Source organism: Heliangelus exortis, chromosome 5 (assembly GCF_036169615.1).
Source record: "Heliangelus exortis chromosome 5, bHelExo1.hap1, whole genome shotgun sequence".
Classification (NCBI taxonomy): Eukaryota; Metazoa; Chordata; class Aves; order Apodiformes; family Trochilidae; genus Heliangelus; species Heliangelus exortis.
Genome location: NC_092426.1, coordinates 16,373,305 through 16,396,062, shown reverse-complemented (window position 1 = coordinate 16,396,062; position 22,758 = coordinate 16,373,305). Strand labels below are relative to the sequence as shown.

Genomic DNA, 22,758 nt, shown 5'->3' with positions numbered 1-22,758 from the left:
GGAGAACAGCGTCAACCGAGCTAATGAAAATAAGGGCAGCACTGCAGACCTCCCGTGTCAAGGGAAGGATACATTGTTTGCCAGCTCTGCATCAGCACTTCCCATTTATACATTTTGTCCCTTCCTGGATAATACAGAAAGGTTGTAGACGTTTCAGGGTATCCTGTTGTTAAGATTAAATGAATTAAATACATAACCAGTGATTAAAACTTAATGCTTAGAAATTAAAGCATAATTATAAATTTTAAAGCATTTGCATTTTGTATGAAATAAAATTATGTAAAGTGTTATAAAACATTTAGATGAATTCCAGTTATAGAAATTCTGCTTCAGATGAGGCTGAGTGAAGCAAAATTAAATTATCTCTCCTATAGGCCTCCTGAAACCAGATGAGTACATGACATGTGGCTGTGAATTGTGCCTGACTTCTGTCATTGAAGACTTCAGATGAGTGTCAGGGCTGATGTTCTGCTGGTTGTCAGCCCTTGCAGCAGAGAGGAGAGGGTGTGTTTGACACTGCATCACTCAGGCACTGGTGCTGTAGCTGCCATAAAATGATCATAATGGTACAAAAGGCAAGCATCAAACCATTGTGCTTTAATAGGATGAGAATGGCATTTCTGTTTAACCACTGATTTTTCCAGAGGACAGTGGACTTCCAGAAGCCAGAAACACCTTGCACCTACTTTTCTTTCTGGCAGGTTTTATTTTCCTTCTTTTGTGTAAGACAAACACATAACTGTTTGAGAGTGAGAAAAATCGGTTCTTACCCCAAACACAAGAAAACCTTGGACATTAATTTTCTGAAGTCGTTGAGGGTACACAGCCTTCCTAAACTTAAAGCAGCTGAACAAATGTGAGGGAAAGAAATCTTAATGCCACACTTGCTCCTAGATATTCAGACTCACCAAAGCTCTCAATGCTTATTTTGGGGATTGGTCATTTTATAGAGCATTCATTGTTTTATTTAGAGCCTTCTTAACAGATGTTGCAATGAGACTATCTTTGAAGTTTCACAATAAGAAAACAGCTGCCTTAAAAGTCTCCAAACTTTCCAAACTATAACTATGAAGTAAGATATTTCATGTGAATTCTTGATCGTTTTGCCAAAGCCAGTAACCCCACAGAATGTCATACATCCACCGCTGCACAGAACCCACAAAATAAAATTGGCATAACTTGAAATGTTTGTTTGGGAAAAGAGGAAGATTGTTTCCTTCTCTGTGTGCTATGTGCTCAGTATCTTACTGCCATATTAAACTAAGAGGTGCAAGATACATTATTCTTTCCAAAGAACTTTTGCCCAAAAGTAGGATTTTTGATTTATAAGCTTTTTGCTCTTTTTTTTCTCCCCAACCCCCCCGAGTTTTAAGTCATATTTCATTAAGAAACATAAAATGTAATTATTTACTTGTCTTATCCTCTAATACATGTTTTTCAATCCCTTCTGCTGTGCAGTCCCAAGTGCTGCATTTAATCTGATAGCAACGTGTAACATATCTCTAGAAACCATAGTAGGAACCTTCATTGACTGTGTTCTGGCTGAGACAGAATGAAAAGCTCTGAGCAAGGGTTGCCTTCCTCTCATATTGGTTGTGGTTCTGGAGCCTAAGCCTAACAAGTTACAATATAGAAAAAAATGATAAAGTTTCAACTTCAGGAAAAAAAAAAAAACCCAAAACAAACAATCAATCAAACAAAAAACCCAAAACCACCACCAACAACAAAAAAACCCCACAAACTCCTTCTTCTCTTGTGGGCTAGCAGGTTAAATGCTGAGAGCTGTAGCAGAATGCTGGACTCAGTTACACAAGTTTCCATCTGATTTTGAAGTGCAACAGCTGACCAAAACCGACCACATCAAAGTACCAACTCAAATAAACCTTAATCCCTTGGATGTTCCTTGTAACATGGCATGCTCTGCATTCCAGCTGCCTAATTTAAACAACATGGGTAACTGTAAAGAAGTAAAGCATAAACAGCATAAACAGGACAGCACCATCCTAGAACAACCCATGCATGTGTCTTACAGCCTGCAGGTCTCGGGTGTCCAAGTATTTGACCTGGTGCTTAAGGATGAACAAGCACAGCTTTGTGGCTGCCCTCAGGCCCTGCCTTCCCACCCTGGGGGTACAGGCAGGAGATTAGGGGAAAGACTAAGAGAAAAGTAAAGCTAAACAGCACCAATAGTCAGAAAGAAAAATGCATCTCTAAGGGTGAGTAATCCATCTTGGTGAGTGGACTAAGTATAAAGACATGTAAAACAATTAAACAAACCAAATGTTAACCTAAGCAAACCTAATCCTCTCCTGGGAGTGGAGACATGAGTCCTTTCTTTGAGAGAGAGGAGGAGAGGATCTTTAGTCTCACAAACAGAAACTGTGGACTGAAGCCATAAGTTAGTTATTTCAAACACATATTGAAAAAATATAAGAAGAAAATAATAAAAACATTCTTTACTAAACACATCCCCTGATTATTTCTAATACTGCACTCTCAGGTGGTTTCCAGGAAACAGCTAGAATATGTTGCCTTTTAGAAACAGAAGACAGACAAGGCTTTGTTACAATGACATACTTCAGAGACCAGTGGAACAACTGTCTAGAGAATCTTTTGACTTAAAAAAAAAACAAACAACAAACCAAGACCAAACTGATTATTCTGCTGGAAGTTATCAGCTCCAGGTTGCAGAAAGAGAGATGTTTCAAGGAAGGTTTGAAACTGGAAAAGTGAAAGGACAAGGCAATAGTCATGATGTAACAAATACAGACACAAGAAGGCATGATGAGCAGATCACAAAGAATCATCATACAGCATTCATTAGTATAATACAGAAAAAGCAAAAACAACCTAGAGAGGAGATAAGGGTAGAAACAATACTGTAGAGCATAATTCCTACATCTTTAAGTGCTATTCACTCAACTTATTCCTGTAACATGTTTTCTAATAAAGATAGTTCATACATCATATTTCTGATACTGTACTTACTGACCAATGAGCAAACCCTAAGCTGTAGTATCTGTGAGAGAGGAAGTTTAAAGAGAATCTGTTCAACAGTTTCCCTCACAAATGCATTGTTATTTAATTGCCTGCACAGTCTATGCTGCACAACACAAATTGCAAAGGACACAATCCAAACCTTAGCAAGGTTTAATAGAATTTAGAACTACATTTGTCTTTGAACACAGTGACACAGAGAAGACCATGGGTTCAAAACACCTTTCATCCTACCAACCTCCTGTCCTTTACCGAGTCAGCAGGCCAAATTTTTTATCCCCAAGAGATCTCATACCTCTGGAAGTCTTATGATGAGGTTCAACAGTCAGAGATTTACAGTCAATCAACAGACTAAAGTCCTCAGCAGATGCTGAATTCCTTGTGTACGTTGTCCCAGAACATCTCATGTTATTGGGTTGGTTTTGGCACAGTCTCTGCAGGCCTCAAAACTGGCTGAAGCAGAATTTACTTCAGAGAGTTACAGGAATGTTACAGACATGGATTCTTTTTTCTTTTTAAAAATATATATGGGGATATTTAATTTGTTCTGTCTCCAACCTTTTTGACAGATGATGACACCTTGCAAAGAAATATTTTCTCTAGAAGCTGCAGGAGCAATCAGCAGTTAAAGAAAATGCAACAGAACCACACACCAGGAGTAGTAGCTTATTCATTCAGTGCAGTCATCCAGACAACAGGTTTTGAGTGGTACCACACTGACAGCAGACACACGGTTGACTGACCTGACTTTAGCATGTGTTTTACTCCCTACTGCTCAGGTTCAACATCTCCAGAAATTACCTCACAGTACTGCATTGCTAATAAGCCTTTGGGTGGTTATCTGTTTTAATACACAGATAAAGCAGATGAACACACAAACAATACTGTAGCTGCAGATTTTACATTAATGTCTTCTCTTGATGAATGCTATAGACTGCCCAAGTTAGTTGTGGAGGAGTCCTTCCTTTTAGCATTATCCTGTGATATTTGTAATAACCCTGGTTGTTGTTCATTCTGCGGCCTGTTGAGAGCTTCTGGAGTGTTCAGTGGATAGGATTCCTTCATCTCAGTCCTCAGACACCCCAAACATGTTAAACAAGAGTCTCTCATCTTGGCAAAGTTCTGGTAAGTGCTTTCACTGGAAAAACAATACAATACGGGATCGGCAACACAGTTAAAGGTGGTCAACAGGAGACAAAAGTGGTAAACATTAAATATTTTCTCAGCAAACGAGCAGTTGTTCTCCAGCAAGCTGCGAACCACAAGTAGGATGTGGTATGGTCCAAAGCAAACTACAAAGATGAAAATGGTGCTTGAAACCAGTCGCTTAATTTGGATTTTCTTCTTCTTTTGAGTGCCGTGACTCTTGTGGACGACTCGTAAAATCCCACAGTACGAAAAAGCCAGCAGAAAGAAGGGGAAAAGGAAGCCAGCAGAGAAGCGGTAGTAGTTGACATTGTGCTCCCATTCTTTGATGGGGTAATGCTCAAAGCACACCACGTGGCTCTCGGCGTCCATGCTGACCTCCCCGTGTGTGAAGACAAAGCAACAGGTCATTATTTCCTTGGCCCAGATAACGATGCTGACAGTGGCTGCAGCCTTCATCGTCCGAAACCGCTGGAAGCGAAAAGGGTGAACCACTGCCAGGTAGCGGTCGATGGAGATGCAGCAGAGAAAGCCCACACTGATGTAGATATTCTCATACAAGAGGATGCCACAGATTTTGCACAGTAGCTCATCATAGGTCCAGTTGTCGTGCTGTAAAACATACTGAAGCCAAAAAGGCAAAGAAAAAATGTAAAGCAGATCTGCTACGGTCAAATTGCAAAGGTAGATACCTAATTCATTTTTAGCCTTGATCTGTAAATACCCATAGTACAGTGACAGGCAGTTAGCTGGCAAACCTACTATAAATACAAATATGTATACCACGGGGGACAATGTCTGGTGAATATCATGATTAATTGTGCACTTCTCAGTGGCATTCTCTGTGAAATTCACCATCTTCTGTTTCTCCTCATGTATTGCTCATCAGGGTTCTGAATGAGTAGTTGTAAAATGTAGTTTCATCCACTTTCCTGTATTTCTTATTTCATCCACAAACCTTTAGGTTGCAGTGATGAATTGCTGGAGGATGTCAATAACCTGAAAGTAAAACATAAAAATCTTCAGAAGGGATAATGAATGTCAAATATATAGTACAGTTTTCAGTAAGCTGCCTTTTCCTAGCTCTAAATTTTCTGTGTCTTTCACAGAAGATAAAGCCTACCTGGGAAATCATGATTCATATGAATAAGTCCCAATACTTACCAGAAAAGTACCAGAAAATTTTGTGACCAGGAATACCACAGCAAATTACAAACATTTGTCACTTTAGGTTTGCCAGTATCTAAAAGGTGAAGAAATAGCGTCTCTGTTTTGCAGATGAGGAGTAAAACTGCAAAAGCAGTAAACCTGGTTCATCCACAAAGGAAAAAATGTCTCTAGCAAACCAGCAGTCCACTTAAGGCTTCCACAGAGGATGCACAATGCACAAAATGCATTTTTCATTTCCATTGAATTGCTTTTCAGGTATGAAATCATAAAGAATGATGAAAAATTGAATTTTTAGCAGTTTTTCTTACTGATACTTGTAAACACAATCCTGAAAGCAAGCTGTCTTCCTGTGTCAGAAAGACTGTAAAAATCTGGTACAATGTCTCCCAAAATCTCAGTCCTACAGGACATGGTATTACAGATTCCTTGTTTGACATCATCTCTCAAAAACATTCATTTACTGTTACTATCTATACATTGGTATCTTTTTATCTCCATTAAATATGAATATAAATTATTGTCCTGAAGAATCTCCTATAATCCAAGCACATACCCATACAAACCATTCCTATACTATACTATTACTAATTAAAACACATAAAAATAACTTCAAACTTAGCACTCAGTTCAACTAGGACAAGCATTCAGCCTGGAATCAGCTAACAAAGACTAAATCCCAGACTAAATGAGTACCACATACAGCATTTTATTACCTCATGGGATATATTCACATCGGTATAAATGCTCAGGGCTAGAACACTGCAAGGCAAACTGTTCTCAGTCTGAAGGGGTGTATGTTTTACCTGGAGGTGTTGAAGAGCAGGACCATATTTCTGTCAGTTTTTTAAAAAAAAAAACCCATGTTTGTAATGTATACTTCTGTGTACTCTTCCTACAGCTTCAGTTAATATGATTTCAAAAGAAGACAATGTTATCCAGGGACAAAGATAAGGCCTTGTTGCTTTTTCCTGTTTACTATTATAATTTGTACTTCTGTCATAATCTCCTGTCCTGCCTGAGAACATAAAATTTTATGCAAGTTAACCCTTATGACAACATGACCACACTACAGTAAAATTGCTGTCAGCTGCAGCAGTTGAGGATGTTACTACCAAATAATTTTTAAATTTTTTTTAATAGTGGTAGGCTTTACTCCTACAGAAATAGAAAAGAAAATCATTGCCTTCGGCCCAGAAAATAATTGCCTGGCTGAACTGACCAAACCTGAAAGCACGTTCAGTGTTTAGCTTCAACCAGTGTAGCACAGTCCCACAGAAATCACAGCAAACATTAGGACACAATTTGAATGTGGTTTTAATTCCTTTTCTTTTCCTTTTTTTCTAACCAACAGAGGGAACATTAGGCTTGCTGTTGGTGGAAGTATTCTTGGGGATCTTACATGCCTTCAGTTGTGAAGCAACAGGCCAACATAAGCTCATCTCTCTCTTAAAAGTTCTAGCTTAAATGTCCAACAGAACTTGAGTGAAAGAGTCATAATGTCCAGCACAGCACAAGCTCTGCTCACACATCTCCTTTGAGGGGTAAGAGACTCACCCTCTCCACAATAATTATTACAGATAAATCAAGCATAGCAGAAGAAACGCTGCTCAAGGGACCCAATCACAGTTACCTATAGTTTGTTTGCAGTTTGCTCCAAGAGACTGCCATAGCCTTCCTGCAGAATTATGATAAAGGTAGCAGCACAGACACGTAAAATTAATTGCTAAAGTTATGTACCAATTTTCCAAAGGGCTGTTACTCAGGAGCCATTAGGTCTCCTGTAACACCATCCAGTGCACTCTGCATTTCTCAGTGGCTTCATAACCATCACACAGCTTTTCTGTGTACAGGTTACCCAGCTCCACACCTGCAAGGGCAGTGCACAGACAGCATCCTTACAGGCAGGCTTGATAACGTACTTAGCCCACTTTTGCAATCCAGAACTCCAGGCCAAGCACAATTGTATTTGAGTCTAAATATTATACCATTTATTATACCATTTCCTGTCTGTATAGTAATTTGGTGACTTTTACATGTAAGAGTTTTCCTGCGCAGAATGATTGGCACACCTAGTTATAGTCTAAAATGCCTAAAAATCCAAGATCCAATTTACCAACTAAAAGCATCCCCTCAGTGTATAGGTCCTGTTGATGAAGCCAAATAACAATTCAAAAGCTGATGACAATTTTGAAAAGTCAGGCAGTCTTTAGTCAATAGTGCTGATTTTTGTTCAGTGTTACCCAGTGAGTGAATATGTATCACAGTATGAGAAAAAGCAGATCTACTCTACAGTTGCTCTGTTTTTTGAAAATGTTTCTTTTCCTCCAGGAACTCATAAGTTTTTTATTAAATCCAGTTTAAATTATGGAGAACATGGTTTTAAAAATCATTTCTGTTTAGCTTAGAAGTCTTGCCTGAATGCAGAATGTGAAGGACACAGCAAAAGTCTTACTGACATGACATTATGCTAATATACACTTAAAATTACAACATTTCCTGCTCTTGCAGGAAGTGTTAGAGTGGGCTGTTTCAGAGGGCAGGAAGAGCAGGCTGGCTGTTACAAATCTCTTTCCCTTATGCTAACAAACCCACCCCAATTTAAAAGATGGGGATGAATAACAGAAGTCCAGATTCTTGCCTGTGTCTTAGATTTCTCTTCCGGTCAGCAGCAGCAGTGAGCCAGAAAATCCTTCCCTCAGTGCAGCCTTCTCAGCATTGGGGGGCTCTGGGACAACTTTGTGCTAGTGACAGGCTCAGGAGCTAAATGGGAAATATAAAGGTGAGCACCAAGTACACTAAATATAGCTCTGCACCTGCCAGGAAGTTAAACTGTATGATTTTTCAACAAACTTGGTATCAAAATACATTAATGACAGTGGTAAAAAATGGATGGGGAAGAGCTCACCTTGTTATTTAGAACATAATACACAATACATTACAAGCTCTCTGGAGAAATAGAGGCTGAAGGGAAGGTGATGAAGGGTATGGGAGAGAAAAAACAAGTATCTCCTCCATTACTTACTGACCTCAGCTGGATAGGGGGTGGAGAAAAATCAGAAATGTTAGTGTATGAAAAACATCTGCATGCAGATAATTGTAAAGCTGAAAGCAATTCTGAACAGGAACACACAGGCATTCCTTTTAGGCAGCTTTATGTGGAAATAGTGCAGCTGTGTGAGTTTTCAGAGCACAGTTTATGTAACACCTCCAGTATCATGAGCTTGCAGACATTTCCAGGCAATATTTCTCTCTCATGTATGCCCACATTTTTTAGATGATACCCATCTAAGCCCAAGTCTTAGGAACAAATTGGAAGACTCACCATCTGAATGAGCTCCAATCAGGTCTCTTGTTCCTGGGTTAAAAACAAAGCCAAGGATCACTGGGCTTCAGAGAGCCTCACTTTTTCTTGGTTTAGACAAGCCAACTTTCGTTACTTCCTGGGCAGTACAATACCAGGTTCATTTCTTTCCCAGCTCCTTTGTGCCTTAATTGCTGACAAAACCACAACACCCCCCGCATTAGGAACCATGAGCAGCTCCCACGTTAAGCACTGTCTGCTGACAATGGCTCAGAGCCCCTTACAGCAACAGCCTCTTCAGTTCAGACTGAGCACTAGCATGGAGCCTGGATGGGTTTTTCTGTTTCAGTGAACACCACTGCAATTTGCCTCATAGGAAATCTGTCTACAATTAGACCTATGTATTTTTAGCAGAGACAAACAGGACTACCTTGTAGGGATATGCAAAAGTTGTGCACACAGCTTGTCTCCCCTGCAAAGCCCTTGTTTCCATGAACAGGGAGAGCAATGTGGTTGTGTGCCTTTATCTGATAGCAGCTCTTCTGCTGTTTAAGCTGTCCCTGCACCTGTCACACACTGCAGACAGGCCTGAATCACTTGGCTTTCACAGCAGGACTTGGACTGTGCTGCCTATCTTGGAACCAGAAACCTGATGCTGTTTCAGTCCAGGATTTGGTTTAGATCATTACCAACACAAACACCAACCCTTCAACTCATACTTTAAGCTTTCCCTGACACTTGAGAGTTTTTTGGCTTGGTTTGATGTTGGATCCCAAAGCTGGGAAGAGTAAGGTCAGGTAAAGAACCTGAGAAGTGATGACCAGCAGAAGAGACCAGGGACCAGCAGAACAATATAAAATGAGCAGAAACTGGCTAATATCCTTAGAGCAAGTCTGGGGAAAAAATGTAGAAAAAAGTGGAAATCAAGGTATGTGACTGAGTATGCAGAAATGGCACAATTATGTTTGGATTCAACTGGAAGAATTATGATGGGAGCAGGTCCAGGGAAAGGCCACAGAAATGGTCAGAGAGTTAGAGCACTTCTATGAGGAAAGGCTGAGAGAGTTGGGGATGTTCAGCCTGGAGAAGAGAAGGCTCTGGGCAGACTTTATAGCAGCCTTCCAGTACCTGAAGGAAGCCTTACAAGAGACAGGGCCAGACTTTTTAGCAGGGCCCACTGTGATAGAGCAAGGGGTAATGGTTGTATAGTAAAAGAGGGCAGATTCAGACTAAATATAAGGAAGAAATCTTTTATGATAAATGTGGTGAAACACTGGCACAAGTTGCCCAAATAGGTGGTAGATGCTACATTCCTGGAAACATCCAAGGCCAGGTTGGACAGAACCTGATCTAATTGAAGCTCACTCTGATCACTGCAGTGAATTGGTACCAGATGACCTCTAAAGGTCTCTTCCAACCCAAACCATTTTAAAAGGGTCACACACAGAGCCATAAAAGGCAATGAAGGATGTTTCTATTAACACACAAGGAAAGTAAAGGAAAAGATAGACAAGTACATGAGTCACAAGCACAAATTATATATCTAAACATAGCTGAAGTATTTGCTTTTATTTTTTTATTCCAATCTTTAGGATCAAAATTGTGACCCAGCAGCTAAAAAAATTGTTTAAAGCAGTAGGATGGAGACACAGAAAAAATAGATAAGAAAAAGCAAACAGATATTTTTAAAGTCTGTGTTCTCTGAGGGAATTAGATAAAGCAGTTTGTGAACTATTGCTGTTGATGTTTCAGAAGTTATGAGGTAAAACAGATGTAACACCTGTCTTGCAAAAAAGAGTAGTTGGAGAACTGTACATTGGCAGCCTGAACCAGAAGAAAGTAATTGGACAATCAGTTTACGTATCCATTCATTTACAGAAATGGCTCACAACTGTCAAAACTCACTCCAGGTGAGTCCTGCCATATTTCAGAAGATGAACTTGGGCTGAGGTTGGCAAACCACACTTACCTCCCACCCTACCTCGAAAAGATGGGAGAAACTCTGGCCTCAGTCCTACCTGCCTGCTGGTCCTGGTGGAAGGACCAGTGCAGACACAGATGGGCCCTATTTTACCTGCAAAGTGCAGATTTGTGAGGCTGCAGATCATGTTGCTGCCCAAGCAAACAACAAGCAAAGGTGAGTTGGAAGCAATAAAGGGCAGTACTGCAAGCTGGTCCCTTCTCCCCTGATAAATCCATTAATCTATTGCCACCTCTCCCTGCCAATGGAGACAAATATCATCTCAGTCATGTCAGTACCCCAAGAAACCACAGGCCACAGCTTAGTGTCCTTACAGCCTTCGATGATTTCAGACATGACAGCCTTCTTCTCAACAGTTCTTAGCTCCCCTAAGTGCTGCCCTAACAATTTATTTTTCACAAACCCCCCCTCATGCACCAGGACTATTGATGCTAAAGGGGAAGGCAGATCCTGAGAAGGAACAGAGTCAGCAGGTCCTTCTCAGGGCTGGTGAAAGCCAGGGAAGGAACATGGAGGGACGACACAGGCAGCAACAGCAGCAGCACTGCAGACAAACAACTTGGAAGGCTGCTATAGAGGTGCTGTTGCAATGAGAGACACATGATTCAACAACAAACAGTAGTGTCAGACCAATCTCATTTCCTGTTTGATGAGTATGTGGCTGAACACCTAGACAGGTAGCAACAAGTGTAATACATCTTGGTTTTATAAAGATTTTTCACATGTTCCACTTTACACTCTCATTAACACCTGGGAAACTGTAAAGGTTTTACATACTGCCAGTTCTGTTTCACACTCAAACCACACTCAAAAAGCAGCCACCTGTATTTCACTATTGATCTGGAGTGATGAACTGAGATGAGCATGAAATAATTTGCTAGTCAGTATTTTCATCTATTCATAATTTCATAATTTCTGTCCCATTCAGGGTGAGATAGAAAACGCACCTACTGAATCAGCAAATGACACTGACTTGGGAAGGAGTACATAACACAAGCAGAATTTAAGATAGTCTTGGACTAAAACCAAACTAAAATCCACTGAAGGAAAATACAAACGGTTGTGCTTGGAATTGGGAAAAAAAAAAAAGAGTGTCAGTATACAATGGGGAATATCTGGATATACAGCAGGATGTTTAACAATGCACTAAGCTTCCTAGGTTCCCTCTGTTACTGCTGAGAACAAGTGTCCTTGCTATACAGCACTGGAGAATACTCTAGAATAATTTGCACTCTAAGATACACACAGGCAAATTAAAAGAAGTCCAAATATTTTGGGCACCCAAACTATATGATCCCAATTTCTCTGCCTGCACAAATTCAAAATTATATTCCCTTACAGACAGGAGTTTCCTGCAGGTAAATTGATAGTGCTTGTGAAGCACTCAAGTGTCCTAATTGACTGCTGTAGATAAAACAAACAAACATGATATGAACATATATTAGAGGTGGAAAGAATTTTAGTGAGCAGGATATTTTATCCTTGTTCATCACTTGGCATAAGATAACATATTATACAGCTACTCCTAGGGGCACAATGCAAAAGCTTGGAGATATCTTCAAGCCAGCATTTACTCTTATTTCAGGAACCAGAAACAGTAAAGCTGTAGCAGTGTGATACTTAGCCTGGCATATCAAAGACAAAGGGTGCAGGAAAAACCAAAACCATTCCAGTCTACTGCATTAGGTGTGTGCAAGAAAGGTTCTCAGATTTGGGTCAAGCATCTCAGCAGAGCACTGTTTTTGTTAAGCTCAGACAGGGCTCAGACATGGCACATATTGAGACAAAAATCTGGTGAAAATAATAATTCTATTCATTAAAGATCATAGCCTGGTTCAAATATGCAAGTGAGTAAAAATTAGGCTTCCCTAGAGATTTTAAGATTTCCAGTTCCTGACCCTAGTGTACTTGATCATAATCTTCACCTTCTTTTGTTACATCTCATTTTATGTGTTTATGTGTTACCATCACTGTACCTATTCAGAGAATGTTACTTGCTCTACTGAGCATACCACATATTTTTTAATTGAATCACTTTCTAAGTCATTATCAGTGAATCTGCAAATAAACATCTATCACTTTAAAGACATATTTATGGTCTGCAGGAGTAAAAATTGTAAGTTTCTGCCCCTAAAAGAAAGGGGGAAGAAATACTGGTTTTGGCAAACCTCTGTGTGATGAGCAGCTGGCTGCAAGTAGTTTGGTTTCTGTCTTCTGCTGGTTTTGTTGTTTGTACAGCAGAAAGGAAACCTCTCTGCTATTCTTACTTTTCATTTTTTTCCTATCTGCTTTTTTGTATTAGAAAAACAAATGGTATGTTCTTCTCTTTACAACAGTCTTACTGGAGGCAAACAGTAAAAAAATTGTATCTTTCTAAACCTCTGAAATCATCTTACATAAACTGAGAAGGGAAAAAGGCAGAAATTCAATTCCTCCTTAAACTGAGTTCACTTCTAAAGTTATATTACATCTATACATAAACCCTTCAGTGTTTTTTTTAACTTGTGAGTGAACCCTTCTAACATGAATCTCTGTGTACAATAATTATTAGTTTGTGTATCTGTTTCAGTTGGAGTAAACCATAAAAGTATTCTTTAAATTACAAATCACTTTACTTTTGTCATTATCATATGACTCCATTTATAAACCTATTGTCAAAGAAGGAAGCCAGCAACGTTTTTTTCAGAACCCACATAAACAAAGGACTAATTAGTCACCGATGTCCAATTTTCCCTAACACAGACATGCAATTATTCACAGCAGTGGGTAAATCACTCCATTTGCTTAAACTCTGATATCCTGAAATTTGTCCCAACTTCTTAATTTGTGCTTACCAAATTTCTCTCAAGTCTGAAGTAAGCCAGTCACATTAAATGTTTCATTGCTAAAACTTCTGATGTCATCTGGTCCACAGTGGTGGAGTAGTTGTGGTTTTCATGCCCTCAAGTTGTAATTTTGCCATTAGGAACTGATCATGTGATCAAATGAGTAGGATGCTCATGTTAAAATACTTGAATCACAAATCTTTCTTTTCTCATAGTCAATTCAATGCTTTTTGAAAACACTGCATCAAACATCACCATAAACTGAGAAATTTGACCTGTGCATAAGCAGTGTAGCCTGCTAAATGCAATGCATAGAGAAGCCAATGGAGATAGCCCATCTATATGAACCACTAAATTAAAATTACTTAATGATTTCTAATTGTACTTGCAATGCTCATTTGCCCATCAGCAATGACATGGTAGCATGGCTCAGTCTCACAGGTGTTGTGACCCACAGAACATGGAGGTCCATAAGGAACAGCTAAATCAGTATGGATCACAAACCTTCCATATTGAACCCATTTCATAAGTCAAACAAACTCACTCTCAATTAAGCAGAAAAGCTGTGCACTTCTGAATGGCCATAAGAGAGCTAAGGTACCACACACCAGTAGCTTGTAATAACACAATACCCTGGAGGCTACACTGGAAGAGGTCCAGAGAAGACGTGTTGAAACACAAAATTAACATCCCTGGAAAATGTCAATATTTCAGATAAAAATGCCCTTAACAACCCAGGAGATTATCGTCCTAAAATCATCCTAAAATTATCATCCTAGTATCCTATCAATGATATTAGAAGTCAGTAATAAAACATATCCTATTTTACAATAGAACACTAGGAGGGATGTGGGGGTCACATACTGAACAATGCACTTTTATAGAATACCTGCACACACCTCCCCCCTCCTTGCCCTATATCATATTAACATGTCTCAGCAGGCTGTAGGTGTTCCCCATCCTTCCTGTGAACCTCTGTAAGGTTCCACAGAGGTGCACAGATCCTCTAGCAAAGCCAAAGACTGAGAGGTTGGGCTTGTTTAGTTTAAAGAAGAATAGATTGAGAGCAAACATAGGAATAACTTTCAAATATGTCAGAGATGTAAAGATGAGGCTGGGTTAAACACCATGAAAAACTTTCCACTGACAAAGGCAAGTAGAACACTAGGGTAGATGGTGCATGGTATGTAGGGCTGTTATCACAGAAGATCTTAAAGACTGGCAAACAACTTGAGAATGGGTCAGTTGATGGACCTTGAAGGCAAAGGTATGTCTAGGGACTGCTCAGAACCTTTCTATTCTGTTCTCTGTTGTTTGCCAGGTGACGTGACACAACTCATCCCTCTTAGCAACATGCAATAGCACTGAAACAAATTGTATAAATCTGACACAAAGTGAAATGATTTCTACAAAGCAATTTTGTTTTGACACAAGTCATCATTTTCCAAGGATTTTTTATGAAGGTTTTTAATTTTGAAATATTTTTCCTAGAAATTAAAACTGTGTTGAAGTTATATAGTTATTATTACACATGCACAAAAACTAACACCAAAAAAACCACCATGTTCTGCTGTTCTACCATTTAATTTCAGATTTTTATTACTTTGAATTTCTCAGATGAGGCCTGCACATATGAAAGACAACTTGAATGTGAAAGGTAAGGAAGGCAGATAGGATAATAAGATTAGTAAATCCAATATGTCAGGCTACTACTTATTCTTTATCTAGAATTAGGGTAATTTTACCAAATGCAAGTTCTGAAAAACTGGCTGAGCACAGGGAAGTGCTGAAAAGAAAACACACTTTGGAAAATCCCTATTTATGGTAACAAGAAGCTCATACAATGTGTAATTTTAGGCAAGCAGTCCAAGCAGTATCAGAGAGGTGAATCACATAGCAGAAATTAGTCATGCCATAGTTGCCTCAAAGCTTTTAAAAACTACCCTCATCTGCACCCCCCCCCCCCTTCCTGCCTATTAAAGATCAGCCAGGTGGACAACATGACCCTTCCAAGTGTTTCATCTATGAACTACAGTGACTAGCAGCTACTCACAGTGGACAGCTTGAGACTCAGTGGATGACTCACTTGAGTACAGGACAGTGGGTGGACGAAAACACATCACACATTTTTCTGCAGAAATCATAAATCTCTGTATTCCTCAGAGAACAACTCTAAATCTTGCTTTCCCCTCAATTAAAATGTCAGCCAATACAACCTTCCTCTCCCCCACAACCATGCGTGACAAGGAAGCCAAAGTACTGTCCTGTATTGCACAGGTAGCAGGCAAGTAAGTAATGATCAATCAATCAGAACTGCTTATAATCCTGAATGTGTGAGCTCATTTAAAATGACAGTGCAAGAAAAGACAAGATTACTCAGGTCTTGGTCATGAGAAGCCACAGAAGCCATGATCAACATGCAACAATACCCATAAGGAAAAAGGACTGGAATAACTGTATTGTAGCCTCAGATTGAGAAATAGGAACTTCACCCTTCTGAAGAAAATAAGTTCTGATTCATTTACCATCTACAGCCTTGGGGGAAGTCATTCTTCTGATTCATTTTCTCAAACACTGTATTACTGCTTCTTTTGAAACTCCAGCTTGCTTTAACACCAGCTCTGCATTTCATCTGGCAACACCATAGATCTTGCATAGCAATCAAACCTGAACTTCAGGTTTAGGCCATATCTGTATTTTATTTCGAGGAGTTTTGCCTTCCTTGGTTTGCCAGCACGGCTTTCTACCCCCAGCACTGCTGTCGAGTCCCTTGCTTCTCAGAGAAAATGCCCAAAGTGAGCCGTGACCCCATGGGAGTCAACTCACAGATTTCTCAGCATCCTGAGCATAGGCCACTCACCCATTTACAGGATGTGAGCCACAGCACACTGCTGGTATCCCACACCAGCCAGGATGCACGCACCAAGACCAGACAGGGAGAGTCAGATGTTGGCCTGTGTCTTCACCTGGATGCTGATAGCACTATACAGACACAGCTGATAAGTATATTAAGAACAACTTGCTCTCTGTACTCATATGCTTTCACAGGAAAGGCAGTCTCTTCTGTTAAGCCTCCCCAGCATCACTCACTGATTACAAGGGAAAAAATTTGTTTGAAAACTCACAAGCTGCAGAACAACACAGGGACTGAATTCTCTTTTTGCTCACATCTTTTACAATGCCACTGCTTCCAGACAGAACAATGTATAATTAAACCTAAGTATCAGCACATCATGCCCTCCAAACAGAACGATCTCATTAACCAGAAGCGTCTTGGAAAGCAACAAAACATCTATCTGTACAATTTTTTTCTTTACTGAGAGTTCAGTGGATAGAACTGATTTTGCATGGTTGTTGACAAGCCATGGGACATCAGTGATCAATGTTTGACTAATAATATTTGACAAATAGAACAGGCTATCAGAGAAAAATTTTGCTTGCCAGGTCTAACTGATATATAGTTGAAACTGCCATGTCTGCAGAGACTGAGCACCTCTCTTGTTCAAGGAGAATGTTAACATTTTCATTACTCCACTCATCAGCAAATAATGATACATTCAAAAAAATCATCTTCGTTTTAAATGCTATTTTCTGTACATATGACTCAGTATATGATTCATTCTTGTACAGCAAAAGCTTTGAGACATGGCAAAATGAAAAGCTGTTTACATTATTTAGAGATTTTACCCTTCCCTGATTTTTCTGACTTCATTCTTTTTCTTCTGTTTGGATCTATTTAAAGCAAAGACATGAAATTCATCATAGGATAGGAGCTTGCTCAGCTGAAGCACCTAGTATCATGTGCACTGTTACCATTTGAAATTGGAATAATTCTTTTGTGCCTTTGTATTCCATGTTTTTGGCTTACATCAATCACCACTGTGCATTTCAAAGATATTTGTTCTAGATCCAGTTCTTTCTGGCCTAGCACACCATTCCCCCTTCCACACACTACTGTTTAGTTATGTTCATTTCCCTCAGATTCAGCTGAGAAATTTTTGCCCCCTGTTTTGTATTTCTGTATTTCTTCCTTGGATACAGCATTGCAGCAAGCAGGGAGGTGGTGGTGATGCACATTAAGTTGTTTACATCGCCAAAGAGTCCCCATCTAGCCTGTAGAGAATTAACTTTCCTAAGCTATCCCTTTTTGCTGCCTTTAATTAGGCTTCCTCCTTTTTTGCAGCTTTCCTTTTGGAGATTAACCAAGTTTCCTGTAGATCTAAGTCAATATTCACATGTTAGGCTTGTTCTCCAGTGTTATTTCTCAGACTTCTCACAATTGTGAGAAAACCTTGCAGAAGGTTTTCCTTTATGCTCTTTCCCTCATTGTTGCTCTCACTCCCTAGATGATTACTGAAAATGTTGGTCCTTTTTTTTCCTCTTAACTTGAGGACACAGGGCTTCAACAACCTAGTCTCCAATGGATAAATCATTCAAAACAAAGTCCTGACATCTGTATCTGCAAGTTTGCTTACATTTTCATTTCCCGAGTTTTCATTTCTTTGATTCCCTTAATTTGAATTTTAAAAAATTCTTCTAATACATACATTATTTTAAGTGCTAATGTTTTGCTTTCATTAAGACTTAAATAAAATCTGGCCTTCCCTTACTCCTGTGTGTCCTCATTTCCTGATGTATAAGAACCCGTCTTTCCTCTTCTGTTTTTTTGTCAATCCTTGACACTCTCTCCCTCTGTACCTTTGATCTTGTATATGCTGTGAGATGCCTTCTTCAGCACAGTGCTACTGAGTTCCTGTACTTCAGCGTCTTGCCTGAAAGCCTAAGTGTTCTTTCCAGTGTCTGTCCCTATATCCTTCCTTTGGCTGACACTGGCATTCACATGAGCAGTGCCTGCCTGCTTCTCTTATGTCAGAGCCTGGTCAGGTTTGTCACCTCTCTGCTGGGAAACAGATCCCAGCATCCTGCTTGGAGACACAAACTCAGGTGTCTATATGCTTGAAAATTGACTGACTTTTCTTTAATATTTTTTTAAAGAAAATTGAGAGGAACAACCTGTCCACAGTAATGGTATTAATCTGGATAAAAAAGGTTTAACACAAAACCAGAAAAAAATAGTTGAGGACCCATGATCTCACAGAAATGGAAAAGAAAACAAACCACCAAAACCGACTTATTTTGTAGTGTCAAAGAAACAACACACACAAAACCCAACAATCTCACTGTACACGGTTCAAGCTTCCCAACACACGTCTGACTTGAGAGAAGGGAGAGCAGTTCTGAAGAGCTCTTGGGTGGGAGTTGGAAAAGCTGGAACAGGAGATGTGGGATCCAAACTTGAAAACTGTTTGGAGATCCAGGTCCTGCTCTATGGTGGAGGTCTAAGACAATCTCTGAAATTTGGACACTTGGTCAAATTCCAGATAATAATGCCCTGACATAAGCTAAGAGATTCAGTTTAAGCCTCTTCTGAGTTTAAAAGACAATTTTTATTTTGAAAGTTATGTCTAATCACTTCTTAAACAGAGAGCACAAAACAGATACATCCTCTAATTAGATATGTGCGTAGATGGTAAACCATTTTCCATCAAAAAGCAAAAGAATTATCCTTCTTCCTTTGGCAGATGGAAGAGGAAATGTTTCCAGATATAAAATGATCAAATTCCAATTGTTACTAAAATATTGAGTTATAAGAAAGCCAAACCAAGAGATCTCTCTAATAATAATAATAATATTTCCATCCTTCCCCACCTATACTTTCCACCTTTAGCATTTTTTTCAGGTGTCATTAAAGTGACTTAAGTCTCCCCTTCCTCTATTAGCTACCTGATCTCTCTCCAAAGCTCATGCACCCATAGCAAATAACATGAGAGAAAGAAAGCTTGAAACTTGTGAAATAAAGTAGATACTCAGAAACGGGAGACTCAGCTCATCCTTGCAGCCACAGCTCTCCATAGCAATTTTTTAGTGACAGGGTCAGAAGGATGCCTCTCATGGAGTGACAGTAACAGCAGCATTACTTGTAGACCAGATCAGCTTTGTTCTGCTACTTCCCTGTGCCATAGTGACACATCTAAGCCTAAGCAACTCCAGATCAAGCTCCAAGACAACACAGCTGGAAACAAATTTGTTGCCACAGAAACAATTTCTGACAAGAGAGCTCCAAGTAAGAGGAACAGAGTAGACTTTCAAGTGAGCCTATTTCTCAGCCTCCCTCTAACAGTGTTTTAGACTTACTATTTAGTCTCTTTTTCAGACAGATTAGCTACAGCTTCCAGATGAAATACCTAAAAAGTTGTATTTTTGTACTTAGTAGAGTTCAGAGAAAAAAATAATTAAAGTGGACGCATCCCTCAGAGAATAACCTACAATGTTGTTCTTAGCTGCTGCTGATTACTAATAACTTTACTTACAATTACTGGCCAGTTTTTTCTAAATAATAAAGCTGTTCTGTGTCTTTTCAAAATCAATTGCTATCAGCTATCAGGCACAGCAGCTCTACAAATGCTTTAACTGGCAGAATAATTCATAATAAGCATTAAAAGCCACTCACCATAAGTTTTATAGGAAAGACAAATCTCTTAGAGGAGACATTCAGCTAGCTAATTATAAGGCAATGAGCCTCACAAGGCTGCTGTGCCTGGATTTCTCTTTCCACACTTCTTCACTTAAAAATAATTAGCAAGTTGTGTAAATGTCCTTGTGAGTCCAAAATAACTTTTTCTTTGGTTATCACCACACTGACACAAGAATAGTCAGAGGGAGTAAAGTCCCAGGACAACAGAAATACAGCCTCAGGTCAGCTCTAGAAAAAATGTCAGAGAAAAAATTTTCTTTTCCATGTGCCATTCAATGGGATGCCAAGCAAGTTTGCAGTTAATCTGAGTGACAAATCCACAGCACTGGTTAGGGGAGGAAAGCTTAAATTAATACCCATGTCTTTGTACAGCTGGATCTGTGTAACCGTGCTGAGCCACAAGTAAGAATTTCCCAGTCTGTCCAACCTCAGGAACAGCCACTCACCAGGCTCACCTTAGTTGATGGCATCTAGCCTTTTGATTTATATATACACAGTTTGGCTGCTACTCATTTTTCTCCCTTCTCTGGCCTTTCCCCACGTCTCTTCTCTCTTTTCCCACTGTCTGGGATTGCTTACACTCCTTGGGACCCAGAATGAAGGGAGTCAGTTTTTGTCTGCCAGCCACAAAGTGAGATAAATACATCTCACTACAGATGTAAAGTGAGGTGAGTTTTTCAAATGAACTACTGGAACTGCTACATCTTTTTTAATTTAAAAGTGGGACAGCCAAATCAGAATGCTGTGATGTAGATGTTGTCACCTCCTTGGCTGTGTTCCACTGACACAGAACAACATTCTGGTCTGATCCTATAAAAATATTTTCTCACTGTGTACACTCCAGAACCTGGAAAGACTCCAAAACCTTTGGAGATATACCTTCTACATTATCATTCAGATTACAGCTGTATAGCACTAAGCACAAAATGAGCTGGAAACACCTTTCTGACCCATTTGTCAGGTAAGAGAAAGACCTTATAACTGCATTTGTAGAAGTGGCATGAGGGAACAACAACATACTAGCAATAAGATGGGAGGCAGGAAGATAAGAGTGAGGACAGTAAATAATTTTGGGTTTGATTTTTTTTTCAGAAAACGAATGGAGGAGTAAGTAGGTGTTAAATACAGAAGACTGACTCATTTTTATTGGCCTCTTGATCAAGTCAAACTTGAAAGAAGAAGTGGTCAGACACTATACTCTTCTGGAACTAGTGTGAATACAGGGTGTTAATGTGGAAAAAGTCATGGAGAGAGCTGATTAACAGACTGCTCAGAAAGTCCCGTAATGCTCACAATGACAGTGTCACGTCCTATGAGCCTTCCTGTAGACATTTGTCCTAGCCTCACTGTTAAGGTTCATTACATTTTAATTAATAAATATCTGCATGTGTTCTAAACACAAAAGGACTAGACAAAGCTGCTGTATTCCTCTAAATTCTCTATTTCTCATGTCCCCTTCCCATGTACACATGAAGCTGGTCACTTGCTTCTGTCAAGAACCAGAAAAACGTACCCATAACACAAGCAAGCTACAATAATAAACAAAGGGTTTTAATCCTATTAAGATTAATTTCTGACTGAATGGATTTCATTTCCCTAAACAAACCTTTGCATTTTAAGTTTCCCAAGTCAGGTTCTGAGCAGCAGCAAAGCATTTTACTGTTTGGAAAATACAGTAATGACAAACTTCTGAGATACCAAGACAAATCTATATTGGTGTACACAGAGCAGCCACACAGCAGGTTTAGTAGTTACCTGTTAGGTGTAACTTTTGGCTTGTGTTCACAGGTGAAACAGAGTATTTAAATTGCTTATTAGTCATTCAAAATAGCTTATATCTCATCAATAGTCCTACAGTGTTCTCTGAAAATGACCACTGGAGTTTATCTACTGGCTATTGCTCCTGTTCCTTGTTTCAGACATGAAACAGTTTCTTGGTTTATCTTAACAATTTCCTTTCGTCAGTACTACTTCAACATACAGCTGTCCTTGTGCCTCAGTTGAGCTCCAGAAAGTTTTTTTTGGGAGAACATTTATTCAGAATTCCCACTAGTGGGAACTTGCCAAGGAAATTAATTTTGAAGTTGTGAATGTTTTTAGACACTTTGCCTGAGTCCTTGGACTGCCTTGTTGTTTTGCATTAAAAACTTAGGCAAATAACCGCCCTGCCACATTTCCAGGGGTCATAACCTTAAATAACCTGGCTCAATGATGTAAAATTAACTTGCTTTTAAGAACGAGTAGATAAAAACTGAAACTCACCTGTGAGCTGTGTTTATGCAGAGGTTTTCCCTGCAATGTGAAGAGTACAAAACTTCCCGGCTCCTGCTCAGACTGCTAATGAAGCTGTCCTCCTCCCAGCTGTCAGCAAGGCTGCCAGTGAAACACTGCAGGGAAGGAGGAGGAGGAGACTGTTTTCAGCTCCTGTGCTCTTTATGGTTCAACTGAGAAGGAGTCGAGTCAGCCCAGCCCAGCCCAGCCCAGCCCTCTCTCACCCACTCATTCATAAATGAAAAAGATTATAGTGCCAAAAGCAGACACTAAATATGGAGATGGCAACACAAGCAGAGTGGTGGTCCCACCCGTGCCTACCACCACAGACATGAGCCAGCAGATGACTGCACTATGGTCACAGCAGCTGGTGCAAAGCCCAAATACTGCTGCTTCCAGCTTACCTAAACACAGAGGTGCCTCATGCAGGTGTAGGACAAAGTATACAGTGTGCTAGTGTTGTTATTAGTATGTAACAGAAGGTTGTTCCTAGAGCTTGCTGAGATCAGACCTTCACTATGTCCAAACACAG

At 39.7% G+C, this 22,758-nt stretch overlaps 1 protein-coding gene across 2 annotated transcripts in view; it reads right to left on the bottom strand.

Annotated features, from left to right (window-relative positions):
• The window catches only part of GPR68 (G protein-coupled receptor 68), a 57,184-nt gene extending 34,845 nt beyond the window's left edge, over positions 1–22,339 (bottom strand). Inside the window, exons 1-2 of one of the 2 annotated variants that reach the window (XR_011726249.1) lie at positions 22,218–22,339; positions 3,293–5,142 (exon numbers count right to left, since the gene is read on the bottom strand). Coding sequence is in view for 1 of the 2 variants with exons in the window: in XM_071745774.1 (XP_071601875.1) it covers positions 3,925–5,001 (1,077 nt within the window). In the remaining variant the exon portion in view is untranslated. Of the gene's footprint in view, positions 1–3,128; positions 5,143–22,217 lie in introns of those variants that run through there. The other variant, XM_071745774.1, reaches the window with a different exon arrangement.
• Positions 22,340–22,758: the final 419 nt, after the last annotated feature.